This window comes from Delphinus delphis, chromosome 1 (genome assembly GCF_949987515.2).
Source record: "Delphinus delphis chromosome 1, mDelDel1.2, whole genome shotgun sequence".
NCBI lineage: Eukaryota > Metazoa > Chordata > Mammalia > Artiodactyla > Delphinidae > Delphinus > Delphinus delphis.
The window spans coordinates 33,748,149-33,771,397 of NC_082683.1; the positions used below are offsets into that span (position 1 = coordinate 33,748,149).

At 46.4% G+C, this 23,249-nt stretch overlaps 1 protein-coding gene and 1 long non-coding RNA gene across 2 annotated transcripts in view; one reads left to right on the top strand and one right to left on the bottom strand.

Moving 5' to 3' along the window:
- Nucleotides 1–23,249, bottom strand: part of LOC132420107 (uncharacterized) — a 344,844-nt gene that overhangs the window by 191,666 nt on the left and 129,929 nt on the right. The window lies entirely within an intron of this gene.
- On the top strand, nt 17,588–18,907 carry LOC132420099 (transmembrane protein 59-like). The gene is given in 2 exon segments (XM_060004161.1): nt 17,588–18,237; nt 18,239–18,907. Coding segments are annotated over 2 exon segments (900 nt in total). The 5' UTR covers nt 17,588–17,602; the 3' UTR covers nt 18,504–18,907.

Below are 23,249 nucleotides of genomic sequence, written 5' to 3' on the forward strand. Positions count from 1 at the left end.
GGGTTCACTCAAGTATCTTTTCAACTGAAATACTTGGATCTAGGTTGTTTAATCCTCTTTCTCCTTGGTATCCAGGGAAATTAAAGCCCTGGCTCACATCCTCCTTGATGCCAGCTTTTCGTCAGAGCCGTAACAGCCTCTGAAGCTAAACAAAGATCAGCGGCAAAGGGGGCAGGAAACACAGGGATGAAGAGGAGATCTGGTGCTACCAAGGGCACCACCAATGAGCTAGACCCGCTTGGCAGCCCTCCTGCCAAACGCCCTCTGGCCGCGTCTCCTTAGGTGGTAGTGGTAGGGGAAGCTGGGGCTGGAGCTCGGAATCCTGAGCCTCACAGAAGTGCAGCCGGCACCTGTCCTCAGGCCCCTGCCCTCAGAGGAGGCTCTGGGGAGTTGCCACACCCCGAACTTCAGGGACGGTCACTGCTCCTGGCGTTACCTCTGTCTCTTCCAATTGTCTTTAAAGTGGGGCAACTCTGGGTGCTGTGTTCCCTGTGAGAGATGATCTGGGGAAATTTCCTGGACTGTACCCTGGAGAGGCGGGAATGATTTCAAAGCAGAGGAAGACATGACCAGGAAAGTCTCGATTTGAAACCTATGAATCATTAGGTAGGGGTAAAATCAAGCTTGAGTAGTTGGTAGGACCTTACATTTGCTGGAAGGAAAAAGTCTTAAAAATTAAAAGTTACAGCTATGGCAAGGAGGAGGGTGACCAGGGGCAGCAGCTTCAGCTATGGCTGCTACCCACGTTGACAACATTTGACTGTCCCATGTCGTTTCAGGATTTGAGGGGAAAAAACCAGAACGTGGAGCTTTGAGCTCACAAACAGGTCTGAAGGAGTTGCTAAGTCAACTAACAAAGGTTTTGTGGCAGAAAAAATGGTCAAAATCTGAGCCCCTCTGTGCCTTCCCTCCCCGCTACTGTGACCGCCGCTGGCGTCTCAGCCCTGCTGTCCACGAACAGACAGGGACCCAGCTGAGTCGAAGTTTGCCACCAGAGGAAGAGCCAAGGCTGACTTTCTAGGAATCTTCAGTCCCACTTAAACCAGCAGATCGCAAAGTGTGGGGTGCAGATGCCCTCGGTCTGTGGGCTGTGGACTGGGAGGACGGGGGATGAAAATATCTGGGGGTGGGGAGAAGTCCCAGGCCGCTGCTCTTCAGAGGCTGGTTTTTCGACCAGCCCCCGGGACCGGGGGTCGTGGTGGAAACCACCGCTGCCACTGCATTGGCAGTAGTAGGTAAAGAAGATCCTCCCTTCTTCAGCCAGAGCTGGAAGCCAAAGACGTCAGGCTGCTCTACAGCCCAGGGGCCGCCCCAGGCCGGCCTCTGCCTGGCCTCCCTCCTGGCCTCGGAAGTGCAGCTGGCTCTCAATGGCAGGCTACTTGCCAAGGATTCACAGTGAACTTGGCTGTTCCTTGTGCGATTTACTGGGTCTGGACCCAGAACCAGCCTGGGGTAGAAGGTCAAGTAGGTTCAACAAGATAACTCCTGTCCCCTACTTCTACCTTTCTTTCCCCCTCCCCCGCTACCTTTTCTTCTCCCAATTGGCCTTCCCTTGGATCAGTTTCACCCTGACCTTGACTGACTTCTGGTGTGCTAGGTAGTTTTCCAAGGAGCACGGCTGGCCCATCAGGCAAGCCTGGTCTCTTCCCCCAACTAACGAACCACACCGGACAGTCAGCAGCACAGAGTGTTCCTGATGTGCTAAAGTTTGTTCAAGGGTCACCTGAAGAGCGGGACAAGGCTCTAAAAGTCCCAACGCACCATACACGTCCTGCCTTAAACACAGACTCTGTCTCAAGTGTGATCAATGCCAGGAGACCCATGACAGGATGGACAACCTCTGAGTATTTCAAACACAACAGGCAAAACTGTCACCTGCAGGGCTTCTGTTACCCTATCTTCCCCCCAGGTTCCCACAGCCGCCTTGACGAAGAGCCAGGGCGGGTCTTTCCGATCACTCAGTCTTTAAATGGCTATTGAGGACATTCCCTCTTAGACAGGGGTGCTCAGCAGAGACTCCAGGGAGCGCGCTGTTCTGTATCGGGCATTCCTGGACCAGATGCCCGCCCACCGGCACAACCTTCCTAAGAGCGGCATGAAGTGGGATGGATGGGGCATCCTTGTCTTGGCCCCATCATCTGCCTACAACAAGCTTTTCCTATAAAGTACCGACAGGAAATATTTTAGGCTTTGCAGGGTCATATACCATTTCTTTTTCTTTTCTTTTTTTTGCAGTACGCGGGCCTCACTGCTGTGACCTCTCCCGTTGCGGAGCACAGGCTCCAGACGCGCAGGCTCAGCAGCCATGGCTCACGGGCCCAGCCGCTCCGCGGCATATGGGATCTTCCCAGACCGGGGCACGAACCCGCGTCCCCTGCATCGGCAGGCGGACTCTCAACCACTGCGCCACCAGGGAAGCCCCATATACCATTTCTGTTGCATACTCTATTCCTTGAGAGCTGTTATTTGTTTTAAAACACCCCAACCATTCTTAGCTTGAGGGGCCGGACAAAAACAGGCAGCAGGCGGATTTAGCTTGCAGGCGGGCTGCAGTTTGCAGACCCCTAGCTGACAGGAAGAAGATGCAACATTTTTTACTGGTCCCCACCCAGCAGCCCCTCACCACCTTCCCGCCCTGCCCTGATGCCTCCAGACCTGCCTTCTAGCCCAAGGACTGCCTCCGACACTGCGCCAGCTGCACTTGGTGTCTGTGCTCAGGCCCAGGGTGGCCTCTCTGCAGCACGCGTTTCACTGAGAAGGCACCTTGTACAGATACAGATCATGAGCCGTTCTGTCTTCCTTGTGCTTAACTTGAGATGCTGAAGGCCCAGACAACCTCATCCTGCACTGTGAGGTCTCACCTGACCACACACATGCAGCCGTGTCCACCCATCTCCCTGCCATGGTGGTACCATCTAGTAAATGACTTATCTTGGGTTCTTCCTACAGGGCAGGCAAACCCACGGCATGGCAAATCCCATCAGTTCCATCTCGGAGCATAGCCGGGACCCATCACTTCCCACCCCTCCACTACTGCCACCCAGGCCACACCCCTTCTCCCTGGACCACTGCCAGCCTCCCATCTAAGCCTGCTCCCTCCATCTCTGCCCTTCTCCCTCTCCCTTGCTCAAAGCCCCCGGAGGTTTCCCAGCTCATGCAGAGTAAGTCAATGACTGACCAATGAAAGCAAACCCAACATCGGGGTCCTTCCACTGGCCCACTAAGTCCCCTGCGTCTGCGCGGCCATGTGCCTGGCCTCACCTCCCACCTCCTTCTCCTGGCTAATGCCAACTCTAGCCATACTGGCCTCCTTCCTTACCCACCTTTCTTTTTTCTTCTTAGCACTGATCATCAACAGGTCATGTAATTTTTCATGTTTTTGTCCCCCTTTGGTCTTGTTTTTTGTTTTTCTCACTAGAATATAAGCTCCTTCAGCCAGAGGTTTAACTTCTTCAGTGTTGTATCCCAGAGCAAAGCACCCACCACAGAGTAGGGGCTCCACAGATGCACAAATATCTGTAGAATGCACGGGGACAGGGTCCCCTGCTGACGGGAGAGAGGTGGCTGCATTGCCATGACACTGTGTACCCATTTCCCACTTGGATACCTTTATGCAAATAAACATCTTGCTCTGAAGCCCCCTCAGGACAAAACAATGGAAACAGACCCACCCCTGGAGCCAGCAGTTTCAAACTGTTTATATTCAACCCTACAGCAGCAACAAACTCAGATCTCAGCCGAACTAACCAACCATCCACGGGAAAAAACAATGAACGATTGCATCACGGTTTAGAACACACCGGCTGGTGGTTCTTACTCATTCACCTCAACCACCCTGCAGGCACAGAGGGAGGAAGGGGAGCACGGGCTTTGGTGGCAGGTCAGGTTTCAAATCCTAGAGCTGCCTTTACAAGTGGTCTGATTCTGGATGCGGCACCAGCGCTCTAGGCCTCAGCTTTCTCATCTGTTAAATGGAGGTACCAATGCTCATTTTATAAGGTTGTCATAAGCTTAAGTGAATAATTAGCAAACAAAACCAGACAGCTCCCAGCTTGATGACTGTGCACAATAATTACCCAATAAACAATCATTTCTCCCCTTCTGTAAAGGAGGAAGCTAAAATTCAGAACGACAGTGACTCGCCTGAGGTCAGAGGACTTACTCCATGGCAAGGCTGGGACTCAAACCAATGGTTCCTGTTGGTATATGTTATTCCTGTCATCCTGCCTCTCTCCTGTTCATGTTTCAGACATTACACACTGCTTATGTCAGGAGAAGGAAAGCAAGTGTTGGCTCTCCCATCAGTCTGCTTGTTGAGAAGTTTGGGACCGTGTCTCCTGGAAGAATGCTCATATTAAGATGACATTCTTAAGGGGGTCACCCCGTGACATTGGGAAATCTGAGTGTCACAAGCAAGGGATCAAAAACTAAGAGAATTCACCTGCCTTGCTTGCTAATCACCCCTAACAGATGCAAACAGGTGACAGCCTTCCTTTCACCGAGAGATGAACAGAAACCACACCAAGACTAGGACCCACCAGGGACGCAGCAGAACCTGGTGCAGCCACATCTGAGATGTGACACCAAAGTACAAAAGCCACCTTCAACCTGAATGCTTCTCCAGAAGGGACTGTTCTTTCCACACACAAGGGTTTTTCTTTATGGAGTACATGTACTCAATAATCCTACCGATAAAGTACATTTTTATACCATACAAGTGCTTCTCCCATTAGCCATCATCATGAAGTTGAAAATGTGTTCTCCTTCTGGAGAAAAAAACAATTGGCCTCAGACATTATGAAAATGTGAATTATTAAGGAACAAAACTTTTCAGTAAGACATTTAGAGAACAAATAATGAGGAGACAGCCCAAACAACATCTAAACAGATTTGAAAAGAAGGAGAACATGAGTGTGGGTGACTGTAAGACAAAGTTTTGCTCAAGATGTGAGTCCCGAGTCCAGGACCAGAGGTGCTTGACGTCCAAAAGCAGTGTCCCTGCTCCTCCAAGGAGGGAGATGCTGCAGTCCTGAGGACCACTCCCCGCCCCACCATCCCCACCCCGCTGACCCTACCCACACCTCAGACCTTCGGCAAAATATCCCTTCTTCAAAGAAGCCTCCCTACACTAGGCCGGGTCATTCACTCATTCATTGCCTCATTCATTCAACAAATGATTGTTGAGCATCTACTATGGCTCAGATTCTCCTTATCACTCTCTACTTTCAACTTTACAATTAAATAATTACATGCACAATACTCCAATTTACTTCCCCTCCCCTTCCCTAGACTGTCAGCTCCCTAAGGACAGAGACTGCATTCCTCTGTCATTTCATCCCCAGCACATGACACAGACTGTATTCCTCTGTCATTTCATCCCCAGTACCTGACACAGTGCCTGGAACAGAGTAGGCATTCTATAACTATTCATCACACGAATGTATAAATGAATGAATCAAAGCATTCAAAAGCTCCCTTCCTACGCCCAAATTCCAAAATGCATCCTGCTGTCTGCCTTACACAGTTATAACTGATGTAATCAATGGGACTTCTAAATTTAATGAAGGAGATTTACTAATTTATGCATACATTTCTGAATAAAGGAAAACAATAAGATGTACGGCGGTAGGCAGAAAGTTACTTTCCCTGAGGGGCAGTCCCATGGGACAGACTAGAGGATAGGCCTGTAGGTGTTCTCCTGGGATACGCAGAGGTAGTTAAGAGGAGTAGTTAAGGGGAAGGGGGAAAGAGCCAGACTGCCTGGGATAGGGGTCTGGACCCCACCACTGACGAGCTGTGTGACTCTGGGTAAGCTACTTAACCTCTCTGTCTTCCAGTTTCCAAATAGGAAACAATAAGAATATTATCTTCAGATGACTGCATTAATAATGACATGAGTTAGTGCATAGGAACTGCTTAGGACAAGGTCTAGCACATGCTAACTAGTCACAATAAGTTAGTTATTTTTATCTTCTGGAAGAATGAGAACAAAGGTAGGCTAAATCAAGGAGTTTGATATGCTTTCAGTAAGTCCACAAACAGAACAAATCTCCAAGACTCCCTATTACTGAAATTAAGTAACTCATAGGCAAGCGACGGTTTATCTACCTCCACTTTCCAGGCTCAGTTGCAGTTATAGTCGGCTGAGGCCATCATAACAAAATACCATGGACTGGGTGCTTAAACAACGGACGTTATTTTCTCACAGTTCTGGAAGCTGGACGTCCAAGATCAAGGTGCAGGCAGGTCTGATTTCTCCTGCAGCCTCTCTCCTTGGCTTGCAGGCAGCCGCCTTCTTGCAACGTCCTCACATGGCCTTTCCTCTGTGCACTGCACCCCTGCTGTCCCTTTTTCTTAAGAACACCAATCCTATTAGATGAGTCCCCTTTCTCCCATAACCTCATTTAACCTTAATTGCCTCTTTCGAGACCCCATCTCCAAATACAGTCACACCAGGGTTAGGGCTTCAACATATGAATTTGGGAGGAGCACGTGATTCAGTCCGTAACAGTTGAAATGGTAAGAATCCCACACCCATCTAAAATAAGAGCCAGGGGCTTCCCTGGTGGCGCAGTGGTTGAGAGTCCGCCTGCAGATGCAGGGGACGCGGGTTCGTGCCCCGGTCCGGGAAGATCCCACATGCCGTGGAGCAGCTGGGCCCGTGACCCATGGCCGCTGAGCCTGCGCGTCCGGAGCCTGTGCTCCGCAAGGGGAGAGGCCACAGCAGCGAGAGGCCCGCGTACCGCAAAAAATAAATAAATAAATAAAATAAGAGCCAGAGCAAATGACCCCTCGAGGTGTTTCTAGACCTAGAGTCTAAGATTTGATTTTGTACATCCCACAGTGCCCAGCACAACAACAAGCGTGTGTTTAAAGCTTAGAAAATGTTCTCTGTATTAATTTATAATGAATAAATACTACTTAAGGCTGAGAAAAGTGTGTACCTTCCAAAGTCTATACATCTTATCGTTCACCGTATATGTATATGTGGCTGTGTACACACACACACTCACACACACACACACACACACACACAAAAACACATATTCCCAGGAGAATAAAATGCAGTGGTAAGGAAGAGCTGTTTGATGAAACTGAAACTAACTGTACATAATTATCTCTGAGCTCTTCACACATTAAGCGGGCAATGGAAAAGCAGATGCAGAACCCCCTTGATAGTGAATCCGATGATGAATACCCTTCCACAGAGGCCAGCATCAGTGTTCACCTGCTGAAACAGCCAGATTTCAGTGGAACGATTTCACTATCTCTGTGAAATATTGTTCTGGAATCGGGGCATTATTTGACAACTCGAGTAATGAAATAACAGTCTTATCGGTGATTTCAGAATGCCTTCAATGAATTGATAGGAGGAACTATTGAGAACAGACAGGAGGGGCTCAAAATCAAGAAGCTCAAAATCCTCAAGTGCTAATAAAGCAAAAAGCTGGCAAATCAATGAGCCCAAGCTATCCACAGGCAAATCCCTATGTACTAAGTAACTCTTAAAGAAAACTTGTTACATTTATTAGGTTCTTTTGTAAAAATCAACTTTACTGAGGTATAACCTACATATAATAAAATGGATACATTTCAAGTAAGCAGTTGGTTTTTGGTTTTTGTTTTGACAAACACATATACCCAGGCAACCATTCCCCCCGGTCAAGATACAGGCATTTCCATAAGCCCAGAAAGTTCCCTTGTATCCTTTACTGGTGAACCCCTGGTCCTACTTCCTTCACCCACCCTTCACCAGGGCAACCACTGTTCCATTTGTTTCTCCCCATAGATTAGTTTTGACTGCTCTAGGATTTCATATAAGTGGAATTATACAATATACACTTTTTGTGGCAGCTTTTCCAGCAAAATAGTTAGAAGACTCATGCCTGTCCTTGCATGTATCCACAGTTTATTCCTTTTATTACTGAGTTGGAGTCCTGCACGTGAGTGTGCAGCAAGTTGCTTATAAATTCCCTAGTTGATGGGTGTTTGGGTTTGCGTTACTTCCAGTTTTGGATTTTTATGAATAAAGCTGTTATGAACATCCATGTACCAGTCTTTTTGCCAACACAAATTTCTCCTTGGTAAATACCTAGGTGGAAAATTGCTGGGTCATATGCTGTAGATGTTTAACTTCACAGGAAAATGCCCAACTTATCCTGAGTAATAGAAATCATCAATAGGTTCACTCTTAAAGCACTTATTAGAGAGATTTTAAAAATAAAAGAGGAAACCAGAGTAGGGAATGCCAAAAAGGGCATCCAAAAGCGCATTCAACTGCTTTACTCAGGGAGCTGGCAGGGTCCTCTCAGGACAGCTCTACTGTCCACCTCCCCCCGTGTGCCCACTTCACCCCAGGAAAATGGCCACCTTTGTCCCACCTTCAGTGGACATGTTGTCCCTCCTCAGTTTCCTTCCTCTCCTCACTCTGTCTTCAGGGGCAGTTTCGACTGGCCTGTTGCCGGCAGGCTCTCCTTGCTTTTCTAGGAGAGTCAGGACTTGGAAGGACCATCAGACCCAGGGGACGTGAACCCAGCTCACCCAGGAGCTTCCACCCTGCTCCACTGCTGCGGCAGCATCAGGCCATGGAGCCCCTCATTGGTGGAAGGCTTATGGAGGGGGTATCCCCCCTTTCTCCCCCTTGAGAGGGGCTAGGCAAAGCTCACAGTGGGGACTCCAGTACTTCCCTCTGCCCGACGGGAACCAGTGTGGGCCACCCTTCAGCCAGGCCTGCCCACAACCTAGCACGTGTCTTCAGAACACAGGGGATCCCAGCAACCACTGTGCCCAGCTAGGCCAGGAAATGGCTCATTTAATGTCATGTTACATAAACAGCATCCGAACTACAAAATCCTATATGTTAACAACCACATGCCTATTCTTTTTTTTTTTTTTGCGGTACGCGGGCCTCTCACTGTTGTGGCCTCTCCCGTTGCGGAGCACAGGCTCCAGACACGCAGGCTCAGCGGCCATGGCTCACGGGCCCAGCTGCTCTGCGGCATGAGGGATCTTCCCGGACCGGGTCACGAACCCACGTCCCCTGCATTGGCAGGCGGACTCTCAACCACTGCGCCACCAGGGAAGCCCACATGCCTATTCTAATTATTTCAGAGGCGTTCATTCTTTTATACACGATAACTTCCCAAGACACCAAACTGAATTTTGATAAATGTAGGTTTTCAATATGTTCACTGACTTATATTTTTCACATAGGCTTTATTTTGTTTTCTGAGAGATAATAAACTCCCCTTAAAATCCTTCCAGAATTCTCATCACCTTCAGTAAGGAAGAAGGAGGAGAAAAGGACAGGGGGGTGTGGGTTGTAATTCCTCGAAGGCAGGGAATCTCAGAGCTTTGAAGCTTGAGGAGTCAGGAAGCTCAGGGATGAAAGAGATCAAACTGCAGGTTCAAGGGGAACGAGGAGCCCTCAGAATGCGAAGAAGCTTCTCAGAGCTGCTGGCCCTGAGGCCTCACCCTGGCCTCGTGCTGGGATCAGGAACCCCTTTCCCATCCCCCCTTCCCTTCTCCTACTCCTGCCCCAATTCTGCTCCAAAAGCAGCTGCTTCCACGAGATGGCCACCTGCTGAGCTTGTAACAACCACCTGAACAGCAGACTCTCCCGGCTTCACTGAAACCATTCTTTCTTGCCTTAGAAAGTGACCAGAAATGCAGTAAAGGTGCCTGAAAATTCCCTTATCACTGAAACGAGCAGATCGCAGAATTGCCTATCTGCAGTTTTCATCTTATTCACTGAGTTTTTTAAAGGGGAGCCAAATATATCCAGAGAAAACCACAATTTGAAAAGATACATGCACCCCCCATGTTCACTGTAGCACCATTCACGATAGCCAAGACATGGAAGCAACCTAAGTGTCCATCGACAGAGGAATGGACAAAAGATGTGGTGTATATAGATACATATACAATGGAATACTACACAGCCATAAAAAAGAATAAAATAATGCCATTTGCAGCAACATGGATGGACCCAGAGATTATCACACTAAGTGAAGTAAGTCAGACAGAGAAAGACAAATATATGATATCACTTATATGTGGAATCTAAAAAAGGACACAAATGAATTTATTTACAAAACAGAAACAGACTCACAGACATAGAAAACAAACTTACAGTTACCAAAGGAGGGGGGGGAAGAAGGATAAATTAGGAGTTTGGGCTTAAAATATACACACTACTATATATAAAACAGATAACCAACAAGGACCTACTGTATAGCACAGGGAAATAATACTCAATATCTTGTAATAACCTATAGGGGAAGAGAATGTAAAAAATGAATATATATATTTATATATATGTATAACTGAAGCACTTTGCTGTACACCTGAAACTAACACAACATTGTAAATCAACTATATTTCAATAAAAATTTGAAAATAAAATTAAAATAAAGTGGAGCCAAGTGAGGGAAGAGGGCCCACATTTACTTGCTGGGACTTCCCTTGGGCTGTTCGTCTGGAAAGCAAAATAAAGGCTGAAGGTGGCCCACTGATTTCCTCGCACTCAGAGAATTCTGCCCGAGTTAGGCTTGGCCGACTAGCACATGATCTGTAGAGATGAAAGTCCTTCCCTTCCTCGGGAGGGCCACAGAGATGCAGTTACTAGCAGCAGGCCGGCCACGCACAGCACAGATGAGGCTTCCCCAGCAGGGCCACCGCCAAATGCTCTTCTGCTCCGGCAGAAAGCCAGGCCCAGACTCTCCATCGCCGCCCTCCGTGGGTTTTATCTGGGTGACCGCGCAGGGGGCGAGGAGGGCTGCATTCTGGGTGACTCGTAGAGACTCCCTATGAGAAACGCTCAGTGAGCCCCCCATAGGGTCCTCTAGGAAGACAGTTGGAAGGACTTCCCAGGTCATTCAGTCCAACGGCTGCTTTTACAGAGGAAAACTCAGAGCCCTCAAGGGATTCAGTCCACGGGAACAGGACACCTTGACTCTCCTCCCCAGCTTCCTTTCCCTCTCCCAGTCTCTCCGCCACAGAGGAGGAGGGCCTCCCTCCACCTCGCTGCTCAGACACAGGTCTCGGAATCGTCTTGGTGCTGGCTATGTCCTGTTTCCCACCAGATCTACCCTCCGCCCTCCCTACTCTGCTCTCTGCCCACGGGCTGACCTGGAAGGACCACATCAATGGGCAACCTCTGTGGTCTGGTTAGCAGCCAATGGGGCAGCCCCACAGGAGATCACAGGAGCGGGGAGGGAGGGGAAAGAGGTCAGTGGATTCATTCCTCGGCTCTCTGCCTGCGAGGGAGAAATTCAGAACACTGGCCTGGCTTGACCTTCCACTGAAGGTCACTGCTCCCTTCAAGGCAGCCCTCTCCTGCAGGGTTCCAGTAACATCGTCCCTCTCCTTGCCCCTCAGGCCTCCACAGTAACAGCTCTATCCTATCAGCCCAGCACCACCACTGTCATTCCTCCACAGCCCTGCCTTTGTAGATGGTCCCTCCTGAATTGTCCCCCATGAGATGGCTATATCTTATTCCCACCCTGAATGGGACAAGCATTGATTCCTGCTGCTGCTTCCCCCTCCACGTCCCCATCTACCCTTATCACAGCCCCAGCCTCTTTAGCCTGGACAGCTGCAAGAGCCTCCTGACCACGCTCCCAGCTTTCCTCCTGGCCCCTTCTCGTCTGCTCTCCCCAGGAGCATACCGAGTTATCCCGTGAAATGTAAATCAAACCGCGTCATGCACCTGCAAATCTTGCAATGGTTTCCACTGCCCCCCCCCCCAGTAAAATCAAAGCTCTTCCCCTGACTTCTGAGGGCACACCAGACCCGAACTGCTCTCTGCAGCCTCCTCCTGGGTCCTGAGCAGCCATGCAGCCTCCTCTCCTTCCTCCTGCCCCCAGGCGCTTCCCTGCACTGAGACTTCACACGTGCTGTTCCCTCTGCCCAGCATTTGTCTCCTCTCGTGGAAGAGGCCTTCCTTAGCAGGGCACACCCTACATTTTATTCCCCATCCCTGAGCTGTGCTCACGTCCTTCCAGCACTTAACAAATCTGTGATTATGTAATTTTTCGTTTACTTTTAAAATGACTATCTCCCCTCCCTAGCTCCCACCCATGAGAGTTCCACATGGGTGGGAGCTAGGTCTGCTTTTCAGACCCCCTCCCTCACCCACAGTGGGTACTCCAGGCACATTTGCCAGATGAACAAGTCAGTGTATGTTCCAATAACGGGAAGGATTGTCCTTTAATCTGAGATTTGTGCCCTTACTTTGTTGAGAGGTTGTTAATATTGTCCTTTCTTTCATGAAATGACTTGTAAAATAACTTGTAAAATAACTTACAAATAACTTGTAAAAATAAATGACAGTTTATGACTTGTAATACAAATAACTTGTAAAAATAAATGACAGTTATCAAAAATTTTAAACGGCAACCTTATACAGTTCTCCAAAATATTGTTGAAATTTTATGAGTCTATGACATCCCAGATTAAGCAATATTTCAAGGGTCACAGTGTTGGGCCCTAGAGAGGTGACCTGGGTGATGGAGTCTGAAGTCAGACTCAGGGTCTGAGTTCAAGTCCCCACTCTGTGGCTTGGTAGCCGTAAAACTCTGAGCAAGTTACTTAACCTCTCTGCACCTCCATTTCCTTACCTGTAAAATAGGGATACTAATAGGATCTACTTCAGAGGATTTTTGTGAGAATTAAATGAACTAATACTTGTGAAGTTCTTAGAAGAGTGCCTGGCACTGTTCCATAAACGTTGGACAACAAATTTGTTGAGCAAAAATGCTCAGCAAATGTTAGTGCTACCATCATCATCATCATTATTACCAAACCTAGCTCTTCTAAATCCCCCACCAGGGCTCTTTTCTCTTTAAAATGTTATCTCCCAACATTCTCTCTTCAAATGTTATCTGACCACCCCTGAATGTCAAGCCAAAATTCAGCACTTGGAAAACTAGCCTAGTCCAGCCAACCAGATTTTCTGGATAGCTAAGCACCAACCTAGATCACATGTGCTTCTAACATATGTTACTTCCTTCCTACTTCTTAACTAATTTTGATGAAATGAGCATCATTATGGGAATGCACGGTGCTGTGGACCCCAGAAACACCACAAGAAAAACTCCATAGGTCTGAGGCTCTGCAGCCCAGGTGGAGGCTCTACCCCGTCCCCTCAAAGCACTCAACACCCTGAGCTCCGCTCTCCTTGTCTGCAGAGTGGGAAGGTCACAGGCACTGAGAGGTCACTGTGGTCCCAACGAGTCATGTGCACACACCGCAGGCTCCTAAAACACTCCTTTTCTTTCTTATTTTTTGGCTAATAATACTATAATTCGCCCAGAACGCCTTACTGTAGGTCTCCGGGCAGAATTCTCTCTTCCTCAAGATATGCTAAACACCCAAGCCCCTGCCTAGAAGAGAGTGGGGTTAACGCCTCGGGGGAACCGACCCCTCACAATCTGTACAGAGGGAATTCCTTCCTGGTGGTGTTCATGTGGCCGACAGAGCAAGTCACCCGCAGGCTGCTCCTGAAGCAGGACAGGCTTTTGAAGCTGTGATATTTCTGAATTTGGCCTTGGACAAAGACACCATATTTCCTCATAGCCATTCACACCCTGACTCAAGCAATTTTAACTGAATTCTATTTCCTTTCAACCCAAGGCCATTTGAAGATGCAAAAACCATATCTGTGAATGAATTCTAGCATTTGATTTGCAGAGTCAATTCTACTGAATTCCAGGCTTTAGCCCAGGTATATTTCAAGTTTCTGAGGCTCAGAACCATTTTCCCCACCCTCAACAATATCACACACCCACCTCCCAAATACACAAACGTATATGGGTTATACAGCCAACAGCTCATGTTAAAGGGGACCCATATTAAATAATATTGTTACATAGATATTAATAAGGCTAAGATAGAAGATGAGAAAATAGAAGAGAGTCTTTGTATCTTTTTAATGTTGTTCGTTATGTAGAAATTGGGAATCAAATCGATGAATTTTCTGACTACAGAGTCAACAAAATGATCTGAATTCTAAACAAATCCTGGAGTATACTGACAAATAAATAGCATAGAGAAAAGATGAAAGCATAAACTAAGGACAGGAAGTGAAACCGGATTCAGAAATATTATTCTTGCATTTGAGATTAAAAGAAATATACATACATCTATAATTCTACAACTCCCACAAAGCCTAATTTCATTTGTAAAATACACCAGGGAACCCTGGCAAGTTTCTGTGGAATCATGCAACTAGGTGTGTCTTTTAATTAAACGCACATCTAGCAATCCACAAATATGAATTAAGCATCACCAATTAGTTAGCACTGTGGAGGAGTTAGGTCTCTACCCCCCACGGAGTAAGCAATTTGCGAAACTTTACCCTACAACACATGAAAACCAGGGCCCCAGCTACCAATTTTAAGGACATTCTATTCTGCAGGGGTTCATCTTCCTTCTCTCCAAAAGTGTATCAAGGTCCTGCTGTGTTTCAATGGAACCAAACAGCTAAGGCTCTGAAAGACACCATTTCAGAAGAAAAAGGGGTGAGATTATCTCTGAATAATCACTCTATTAACATGAATCTGAACTGTGATATTTGGTCACTTTGTTTTAGTTTACAACCACCTTTGCAAGTGATAAGATTTAAATTGATTGATGGGGAGAGGGTGGGAAAGGAAAACAACACACACACAATAAACACACACACACACCCATCACGCACACACACCCATAACACGCACACACATCACAGGATCCAAATTCAACAAGCAGAGGTGAATGCAGAACTGGTCTAAGCTGAATGTATGCACAAAAGACTCCCTTCCTTCCTTCCTTCCTTCCTTCCTTCCTTCCTTCCTCCCTCTCTTCCTCCCTTCCTTCCTTCCTGTCTTACCTTTTTTATTCCATCAACAAGGCCAGGTGACAGTGGGAACACCTCATATTCACCCTGCTTCAAGTAACAAGGGGGCAGATTGTGAGAGAACACAAGTGATGTGAGCTTCCAAGGTCCAGTCCAGTCGTTCCTGTATCAGCGCCAGTCCCATTTCAAAGTTTTACTTCCTAGGTCATCCGAAATTTGTCATTCATCCATAACACAGACCCCTGACTATTTCTTGAGCCATTCCTGGAAAGCCAGAGATGAAAAAGGCCCAGCCTCTGTGTGTTCTCAAGTCCTCATGGGATGGGCCGCCCAGTGGGAGAAAAAGCACTCTGGGATCAATGTGGGATTGCAGTTTGCTTGCATGCTCTGTTCCATGTGCCTGAAGTTTTCTAAGGGATTCCTCCCCTTCACCAGTTACCCCTCCATGAAGAGCTGCCTCTCCTAACTAGACAGGTGCAGCATTCACCACAGGAAGCCTAGGCATCCCTTCCCATCGACAGGGCAGGTCTCAAGTAAGATCCTCGAGCCCTGCAAGGCTTGTTTCTCCCCGTGGATCACACAGAACACAGTCCCCAAGCCTCCATCGTGTCTGTAACCTTGGGGTTTCTTGCTTCCTACAAACTTCTCTTCCTCTCTTCCTGAAAATACCATGGGTTTCTCAACTGAAGTATATTAAAACGAATTCCATTTTAACATATTCTGGAGCCCTTCACAGCATACCTTAAATTAAGCAGGAACACTCCAGTCTCCAGATGACAGCCTCTCAGGCAAACCTCCCTTGGTTCCCAGCAAACAGCCCCCTCTCGGTCTCCCCAGCCCACTGCTCCCTGTCCAACAACTCTGGTTTCCCCCACTTGGAAAAGTACATCTGACAGGTTTTACATCCTTCAGACCAAGGATGTAAAATCCTTCACCTCCATGTGAAACCTCTGCTTTTGTTTCCTTTTCTGACTTGTATTTGAAGAACATCTGGGCCTTTTATTCAGCTTTTAGAAAAATTAGGGAAGGTCACAGCCCGAGTAGTTACTTGGTAAAGGTAAAAGGTAAAATTAACTACAATAGCAAACTCTCACATAGCCCTGATTATGTGCCTGGTAGAGTTCCAAGCGCTTTACCTATACTAACCACTAAATCTCACCACAGTCCTATAAGGCAGTCTTATTTCTTACCCCCATTTTACAGGTAATGAAAGTGAGACCCAAAGAAGTTGCATGAAATTAACCTGTCTAGAGTCATCCAATTAATAATTGGCAGAGCAGGGATTTGAACCTTTGTCATCCATCTCAGCGGTGCTGCTCACCAGGAAGGGAACGCTGCTGGCATGACAACAAAGGTACTTCCGTGCCCCCTTAAATGCAGCATTAACTCCATGAACACCCGCAAGCCCTGTAGATAAGCTACCTTGGTGTCACCTTCAGGAAGAGCAGGGTTTGCCTGGGTGAGGAGAAGGAAGAAGAGAGGAGACTTCTGCCCTTGAAAGATTCTATTTTAATTCTTTAAAAAAAACCACCAAACAGACCCAGCCCTGGATTTCAAGATCAGCTTTCAAGGTCTCCAGGCATGAGGCAGTCATCTGAAAAAGGAAGCATGACAGGAGTCTGACCTCTGCGTGGCCTCCTTGTTCTCAAGGTGCTGCTTTCAGATCCGAAAGCGAACAGGAAAGCCGAGGAGCCAAAATCTCCCTAATCTCGGATCAGGTATCAATACCATTAGGCATTGGAAGCTTGCGACAGCAGATGTCACACTCTCAAGTGCTAACACGGCAGCATTTATCTACGTTCACTGATAAGCTATCTAAGACATAAAAGGTCAATTAACTATTTCTAGAAGTTCTACATAAGACTCAGAAACTTGCCTGTTATCCTAGCCTAACTTCCTAGAAACACTGAATCACAACATCACGCAACGCAAGTCCCTCAAACCCAAGTCCCTTTGGAGGAAGGAGCTGGCTGCAGTAAAGGCCCTGACAGGTAGAGGGCAATCGTTAAGATGGCGATGACAATGATGATGACGGAGAAGACGGCGGCAGCCATGATCACGAGAGCAAGCACTGGTGGCACATCTCATATGGGTCAGGCACTGTGCTGAGGACCCTTCCTGCACTATCTTAATCTTCACAGGAACAGTGAGAGGCAGATACCAGCACAACACCCATTTTAAGGACGAGGAATTCGATGAGAGAGGCCAAGTATCTGGGTCAAGGTGTCATGATTGTGGTCACGATATGAACCGGGGCCAATCTGACTCTCCAATTTCACATTCTTATCTAATGCTCGACTGTCTCTTCCTATAAGGAAACCTTAGCATAGAAAGTTCTGGAAACAGGGTATGCTGATTACTCACATTTTCTGGTAAATATACGTGCAATCAGTTCTAAATACTCATTTGAAAAATGTTCCACAATGTTCATGGTCCTCTTTCCTGTCTTAGTAAGTGTAGTACGCTGAATATAAATCTACTTGTACTTTTTTAATAGCTACGTTCAGGGCTATCTCTTAGCTGTTTGCCATAACAATTAGGTCTGATTGTAGAGTAGTTCAGATATAGGCACAAGAATTAGACACAGCCCAGTATATATATATGTATGTGTGTGTGTATATGTGCGTATATATATATATAAATAAAATATATAGAGCAACAAGCTGACCTGCTCTGACAGAGACAAACAAAACGGCGGCCCCAAACGGGAGCCTCTGGGTCAGGGTCCAACTGGGGCTGTCGCTGCTGCTGCTGCTGCTGACCATGGCCCTGACTGGAGGCTCAGGGACCACTTTGGCTGAAGCGTTTGACTCGGTTTTGGGTGATACGGCGTCTTGTCACCGGGCCTGCCAGTTGACCTACCCCTCGCACACCTACTCCAAGGAAGAGGAGTTGTACACATGTCAGAGAGGTTGCAGGCTGTTTTCAATGTGTCAATTTGTGGATGATGGAATTGATTTAAATCGGACCAAATTGGAATGTGAATCTGCGTGTACAGAAGCATATTCCCGATCTGATGAGCAATATGTTTGCCACCCTGGGTGCCAGAATCAGCCGCCATTTGCTGAATTGAGACAAGAACAACTCATGTCCCTGATGCCAAAACTGCATCTAGTGTTCCCTCTAACTCTGGTAAGGTCATTCTGGAGTGACATGATGGACCGTTCGCAGAGCTTCTTAACCTCTTCGTGGACTTTTTATCTTCAAGCTGCTGACGGAAAAATAGTTATATTCCAGTCTAAGCCAGAAATCCAGTATGCACCACAGTTGGAGCAGGAACCTACAAATTTGAAAGAACCATCGCTAAGCAAAATGTCCTATCTGCAAATGAGAAGTTCACAAGCACACAGGAACTATCCTGAAGATGGGGAAAGTGATGGCTTTTTAACATGTCTCTCCTAACTCCGGGTGGATTTTAACGATGACTCTTGTCCTCTCCATGACGGTATTGCTCTGGATTTGTTGTGCGACTGTTGCTACTGCTGTGGAGCAGTATGTTCCCTCTGAGAAGCTGAGTATCTATGGTGACTTGGAATTTGTGAGTGAACGAAAGCTAAACAGATATCCAGCTTCTTCTCTTGTGGTTGTTAGATCTGAAGGTGAAGATCATGAAGAAGCAGGGCCTCTACCTGCAAAAGGGAATCTTGCTCATTCAGAAATTTAAGCTTTGTTGTTTTTTTTTAAAGAAAAGTGTATACACATCTAAATGTCCATTCCTCATAGTGCTTTTTAAAATTTCATTGGCTATAGGGCTTAAAAATCACTATTAAAATCACTATTAAACACAAATAAAGTTACCCAAATCTGTGAAGACTGTATTTGCTGTAACTGTACCTGTAATTTTTTTCTAGTAATGTAAGAGATGGACATTTGGGATTGTATTTTTATTTTACTAATATCTGTAGCTTTTTTTTTTTTTTTTTTTTTTGCGGTACGCGGGCCCCTCACTGTTGTGGCCTCTCCCGTTGTGGAGAACAGGCTCCTGACGCGCAGGCTCAGCGGCCACGGCTCACGGGCCCAGCCGCTCCGCGGCATGTGGGATCTTCCCGGACAGGGGCACGAACCCGCGTCCCCTGCATCGGCAGGCAGACTCTCAACCAGTGTGCCACCAGGGAAGCCTTGTAGCTATTTTAATTACTATTTGCATTGTTTTTGTTTGTTTCCTTTCTTAGCCAAATTCTATGAGCTGATCATTGTTCTTCCCCATCTCCTACCATGTCAATCACCTTAGTTAATAAGTTGAATACTCAGTAGGATATGATGCTCTTGCTTAGAAATGACCCACAACCTGTAATTTGAAATTTAGTAGAAAGTGTCCTTTAACACACTGCATTTTCAGTTGTATTGAACTGAAATCATTAAAATTTTATTTGAATAATTATGTACTGAAATTTGAGTTAATATACTCCTGATTTTCCAGATCTTCCCTTTCACCCCTACCCAACCCAGAAAATAATTAGAAAATGTTCTATGTCTATTTATTGCTATATGATGATCAGGAAGCAAATTAAAGCGAAAATGATTCTCACACACAAAAAAATAATAAAATTAAATATATACACACAGTCCCTGACTTACAATGGTTCGACTTACGATTTTTTGACTTTACAATGGTGCAAAAGCAACATGCCTTCAGTAGGAACCATACGTCAAATTTTGAATTTTGATCTTTTCCCGGAGCTAGCGATATGCTGTCCTTTCCTCTCCTGATGCTGGGTAGTGGCAGCAGCCACAGCTCCCACTCAGCCATGCGATCACAAGGGTAAAAAAGCGATACACTGACAACCATTCTGTACCCAGACAACTATTCTATTTTTCACTTTCGGTACAGTATTCAATCAATTACATGAGATATTCAACACTTTAGTATAAAGTAGACTATATATTAGATGATTTTGCCCAACTGTAGACTAATGTGAGGGTTCGGAGCACATTTAAGGTAGGCTAGGCTAAGCTATGATGTTCAGTAGGTTAGGTGTATTAAATATATTTTCAGCTTACAGTATTTTCACTTTATGATGGGTTTATCAGGATGAAAGCCCATTGTGAGTCAAGAAAGATCTGTATACTAGTAGATGTAATATATATTTTAAACATTTTTTCATATATTTATATTATATATTTTTATAATTTACATTACATCTTATTTTTTATAATGTATATTATATCTTTTTTTATAACTTATATCTTATTTTTTTAATATACCACTTTCAGAGCATCCCCAAGGCATGCTCTGAAAGTGGCATGTTCACAAATAAGATCTAAGAAAATTAATTTCACTATTTGCCTTTTTCTTATAAAAGTTCAGTCCAAATTATTTTGGTTGATAACTGCAGTGTACTGTATCAATGACTGCCCACACATGGTGTGTCCACAGCATGAGGAGTGCTGAGAAACAGGAAGAGGAGCAAATGAAGACTTAAAAACAACAAAACCCAGCGTAAAAACGAAAATGACCAGCCCCCTAATTCTAAGGAAAGACCAGTTTCTCATAAGGGGCAGTCAATGTATTTTTATCTGTGGCTTTAATGTTTTTGCAGACACATTAAATCATAAAAATCCAAGAAACCATATCTCACCCCCAAACCGCATAATATATTTTAAGGAATGTGTCCCTTTTCTAAGAAACTGCTTGATTCGCAGGAAGTGGCAAAGTGGCAGGTGTGTTCCCAGGATCAAAGAAACCAAATAAACGTTCCACTGGGCAAACCTGTTTCTCTCCGATAAACAGCTGCCTGCTGCCTTACAGGGGGAAAAGGAGCCACAGGACTGTCTGCATGATTCCCTGGCACTTCTGTTTTTCTGCTTAAATTGAAAAGGAAGATGGCAGTCTACACCTATCCAGATACTGCCATGCAGCCAGGCCAATCCCAGGCCCCGCGTGGGCTGGGGGTTTCAAAGCCACAGCTCTGGACGGGGGCCTCACGGGTCTTCTGAGCTTTAGGTAGGCATGGAAGAGGATGGCTAAACTAGGCGTTGCAGGAGAAGCAGATTTCACTTGGAAAAGAGATCATTATGCAATTAGCTGTATTACACAATAGCTAGGCTCAGGAGGAGTGCGGGTGGAAGGTGGGAAAGAGTGTCCATCTTTACTTGCTCCAAGGCAGCCCGTTCCTTCCCTCTCGCACCACTCACCAGGCTGTAAATAACCACCTGCCTGTCTGTATCCCCAGGGAGTCAAAGACTATCCACCCTGGGCACATAAAGAGCACCCAATACGTGATTATTCTTGTTGCTACAGTGTGTTCTCAAGAAATATCTGCTGAATGACTGAAATAGGGGCAGGAATCAAAGAACATAACTTTCTATTTGGAAAGTGTCTTGCTAAATGCTTGTCATTGGATAAGATTCACTATATTGCAGCTCTGGTCTGTTGTGTTGTAAGCAGGGTTAAATAAATAAAGGCAAATTTTTAAAAAATACCAAAGAGGAGCAGAGCTGAACTGACTTGCTGGAAGTTTCAGATTAAAATAAAGGACTGTCTAGGAGAAGAGAGCCAGCTGGCTGCTTAGAGAACATGGAGTTTAAAGCAAAGTCGTAATGGAGATGGTCTGAGGGAGACCATCCAAGGGGTCCCCTAGCCACACAGACAATGGTGGGGACAGTGTTCAGACTACCTAGGAGCTCTGAGGACTCTCAGAGACAGACTGGCTAGGATGGGGCCAGAAGGGAGTTGCTGGGTCAGGCTGGGCCAGCTACTTAGTCATCCTGCCAGTAAAAATCCTCCAGGAATATTGTGCCCTGCAGAGAAGGAGCTGTTGTGAAAATGACCTAGGCAGACAATCTGACTGCAGCGCTGTAGGCAGGGCTGTGTCCTTCCCCTTGGCTAAGAGGTCTCTCATGCTCCCTTCTCCCAAGCAGCCAAAGAATAAGAAAGGATAGACAACCAACGTTCATGACCTCCTGCTATGGACCACTTCCTTCTCCCATGAAATGCCTATGAGGTTGGTAGTATCATTTACATCACACAAAACTCAGCTGAGAACTGTAACGCACCTACAATCACACAACTGGCAAGTAGCAGAACCAGAACTTTTCGTTTTGGCCAGGATTGAAAGAGAACCTCTTGCCCCACAGGATGCAGCCTGCCCTCCCAGCCTCAGAGGAGGTCTGAAGGGGCAGAGAATTTGACAGCAAGATGCTGCTGGCACAGCCTGCTCCTCTGAGAGCTTGGCAGGCCTGTCCTGACCTCTGTCCCAGAGCCACCTCCATCTGGAGACATAATTTTATTGGAGTCTCAGCTTGATCTGCTGACGTTCAGCTCACCTGCCTGCTTCTAGCTAGATCTCTCCCGACACTTCTGTTAACCCAGCTCCAAATAAAGCAAGAGTCCACAGACCAATGTTCCTCAAAGGGTGGTCTCTGGGATGTTTGTGTAAGTGGCAGACTCCAGGCCCCAACCCAGACCCACAGAGTCATAATCTCTGGAAGAGGGACCCAGGAACCTGCAGTTTTAACAAGTTCCCTGCATGATCCTCATGCCAGCTAAGGTGGGAGAGAGACTGTCCCCGGGGTCCCAGGGCGGCAGGGCCTCCCAAACTCCCCCATGAACACCTTCCATTCATCCTCCAACTCCAAAATTGCAACAGTACATACTTAAGATAAAAAATTGGGGGATTTTTTTAATTAAAATTTTTTTTTAATTTTTATTTTACACTGGAGTATAGTTGATTAGCAATATTGTGTTAGTTTCAGGTGTACAGCAAAGTGATTCAGTTATACATATACATGTATCTATTGTTTTTCAAGTTCTTTTCCCATCTAGGTTATTTCAATTTTAAATTTTTTAAAAAATTAAGTGACCTATTATTTTACCACGTAGAGAGAAGCACTGTTAACATTTTGGATTAATTCCTTCCGGTATTTTTCTACGTATATAGACACAGATACGGTTCTCCTGTGAACAGCATTACACCGGACCGTTTAGAGGCCTGCTTCTCTTGCTCAGCTGAGCACAAACACATGCAACTTTGCCACTTAGAAGGATACACGGGCATCACTGCAGGCCATCGATGTACAATTCTCCATGGCTGCTGCTGACCACCACAGGATGACAGGCAAGTCGTGCTGATGCAGGAGGATGGGGAATTGGAACCAGGACGCCAAGGCATTGAAAATTTGCGTTTCTGCTGACACTACCCATCTCCCCAACCTCAGAAGGCTACCACCTGGAGGTGGGTCAATTCCAACACGCTCAAATTTTTTTAATCCTAAACGGTTAGCAGTGGAAGAAATTTTAGAGGTCATCCAGACCAGTCTCCTCACCTGTAAAAGAGGAACCAGAGTCAAGACAAACCTAGCCTCTGCCAGAGTCTCATGGTGTCTCCTCACCACACCCAGGGTCCCCCAGATGTCTGCCAGGCTTGACAGAGGGCAGCAGCCACCTAGGGCAGGCCCAGGTGGGGATCAG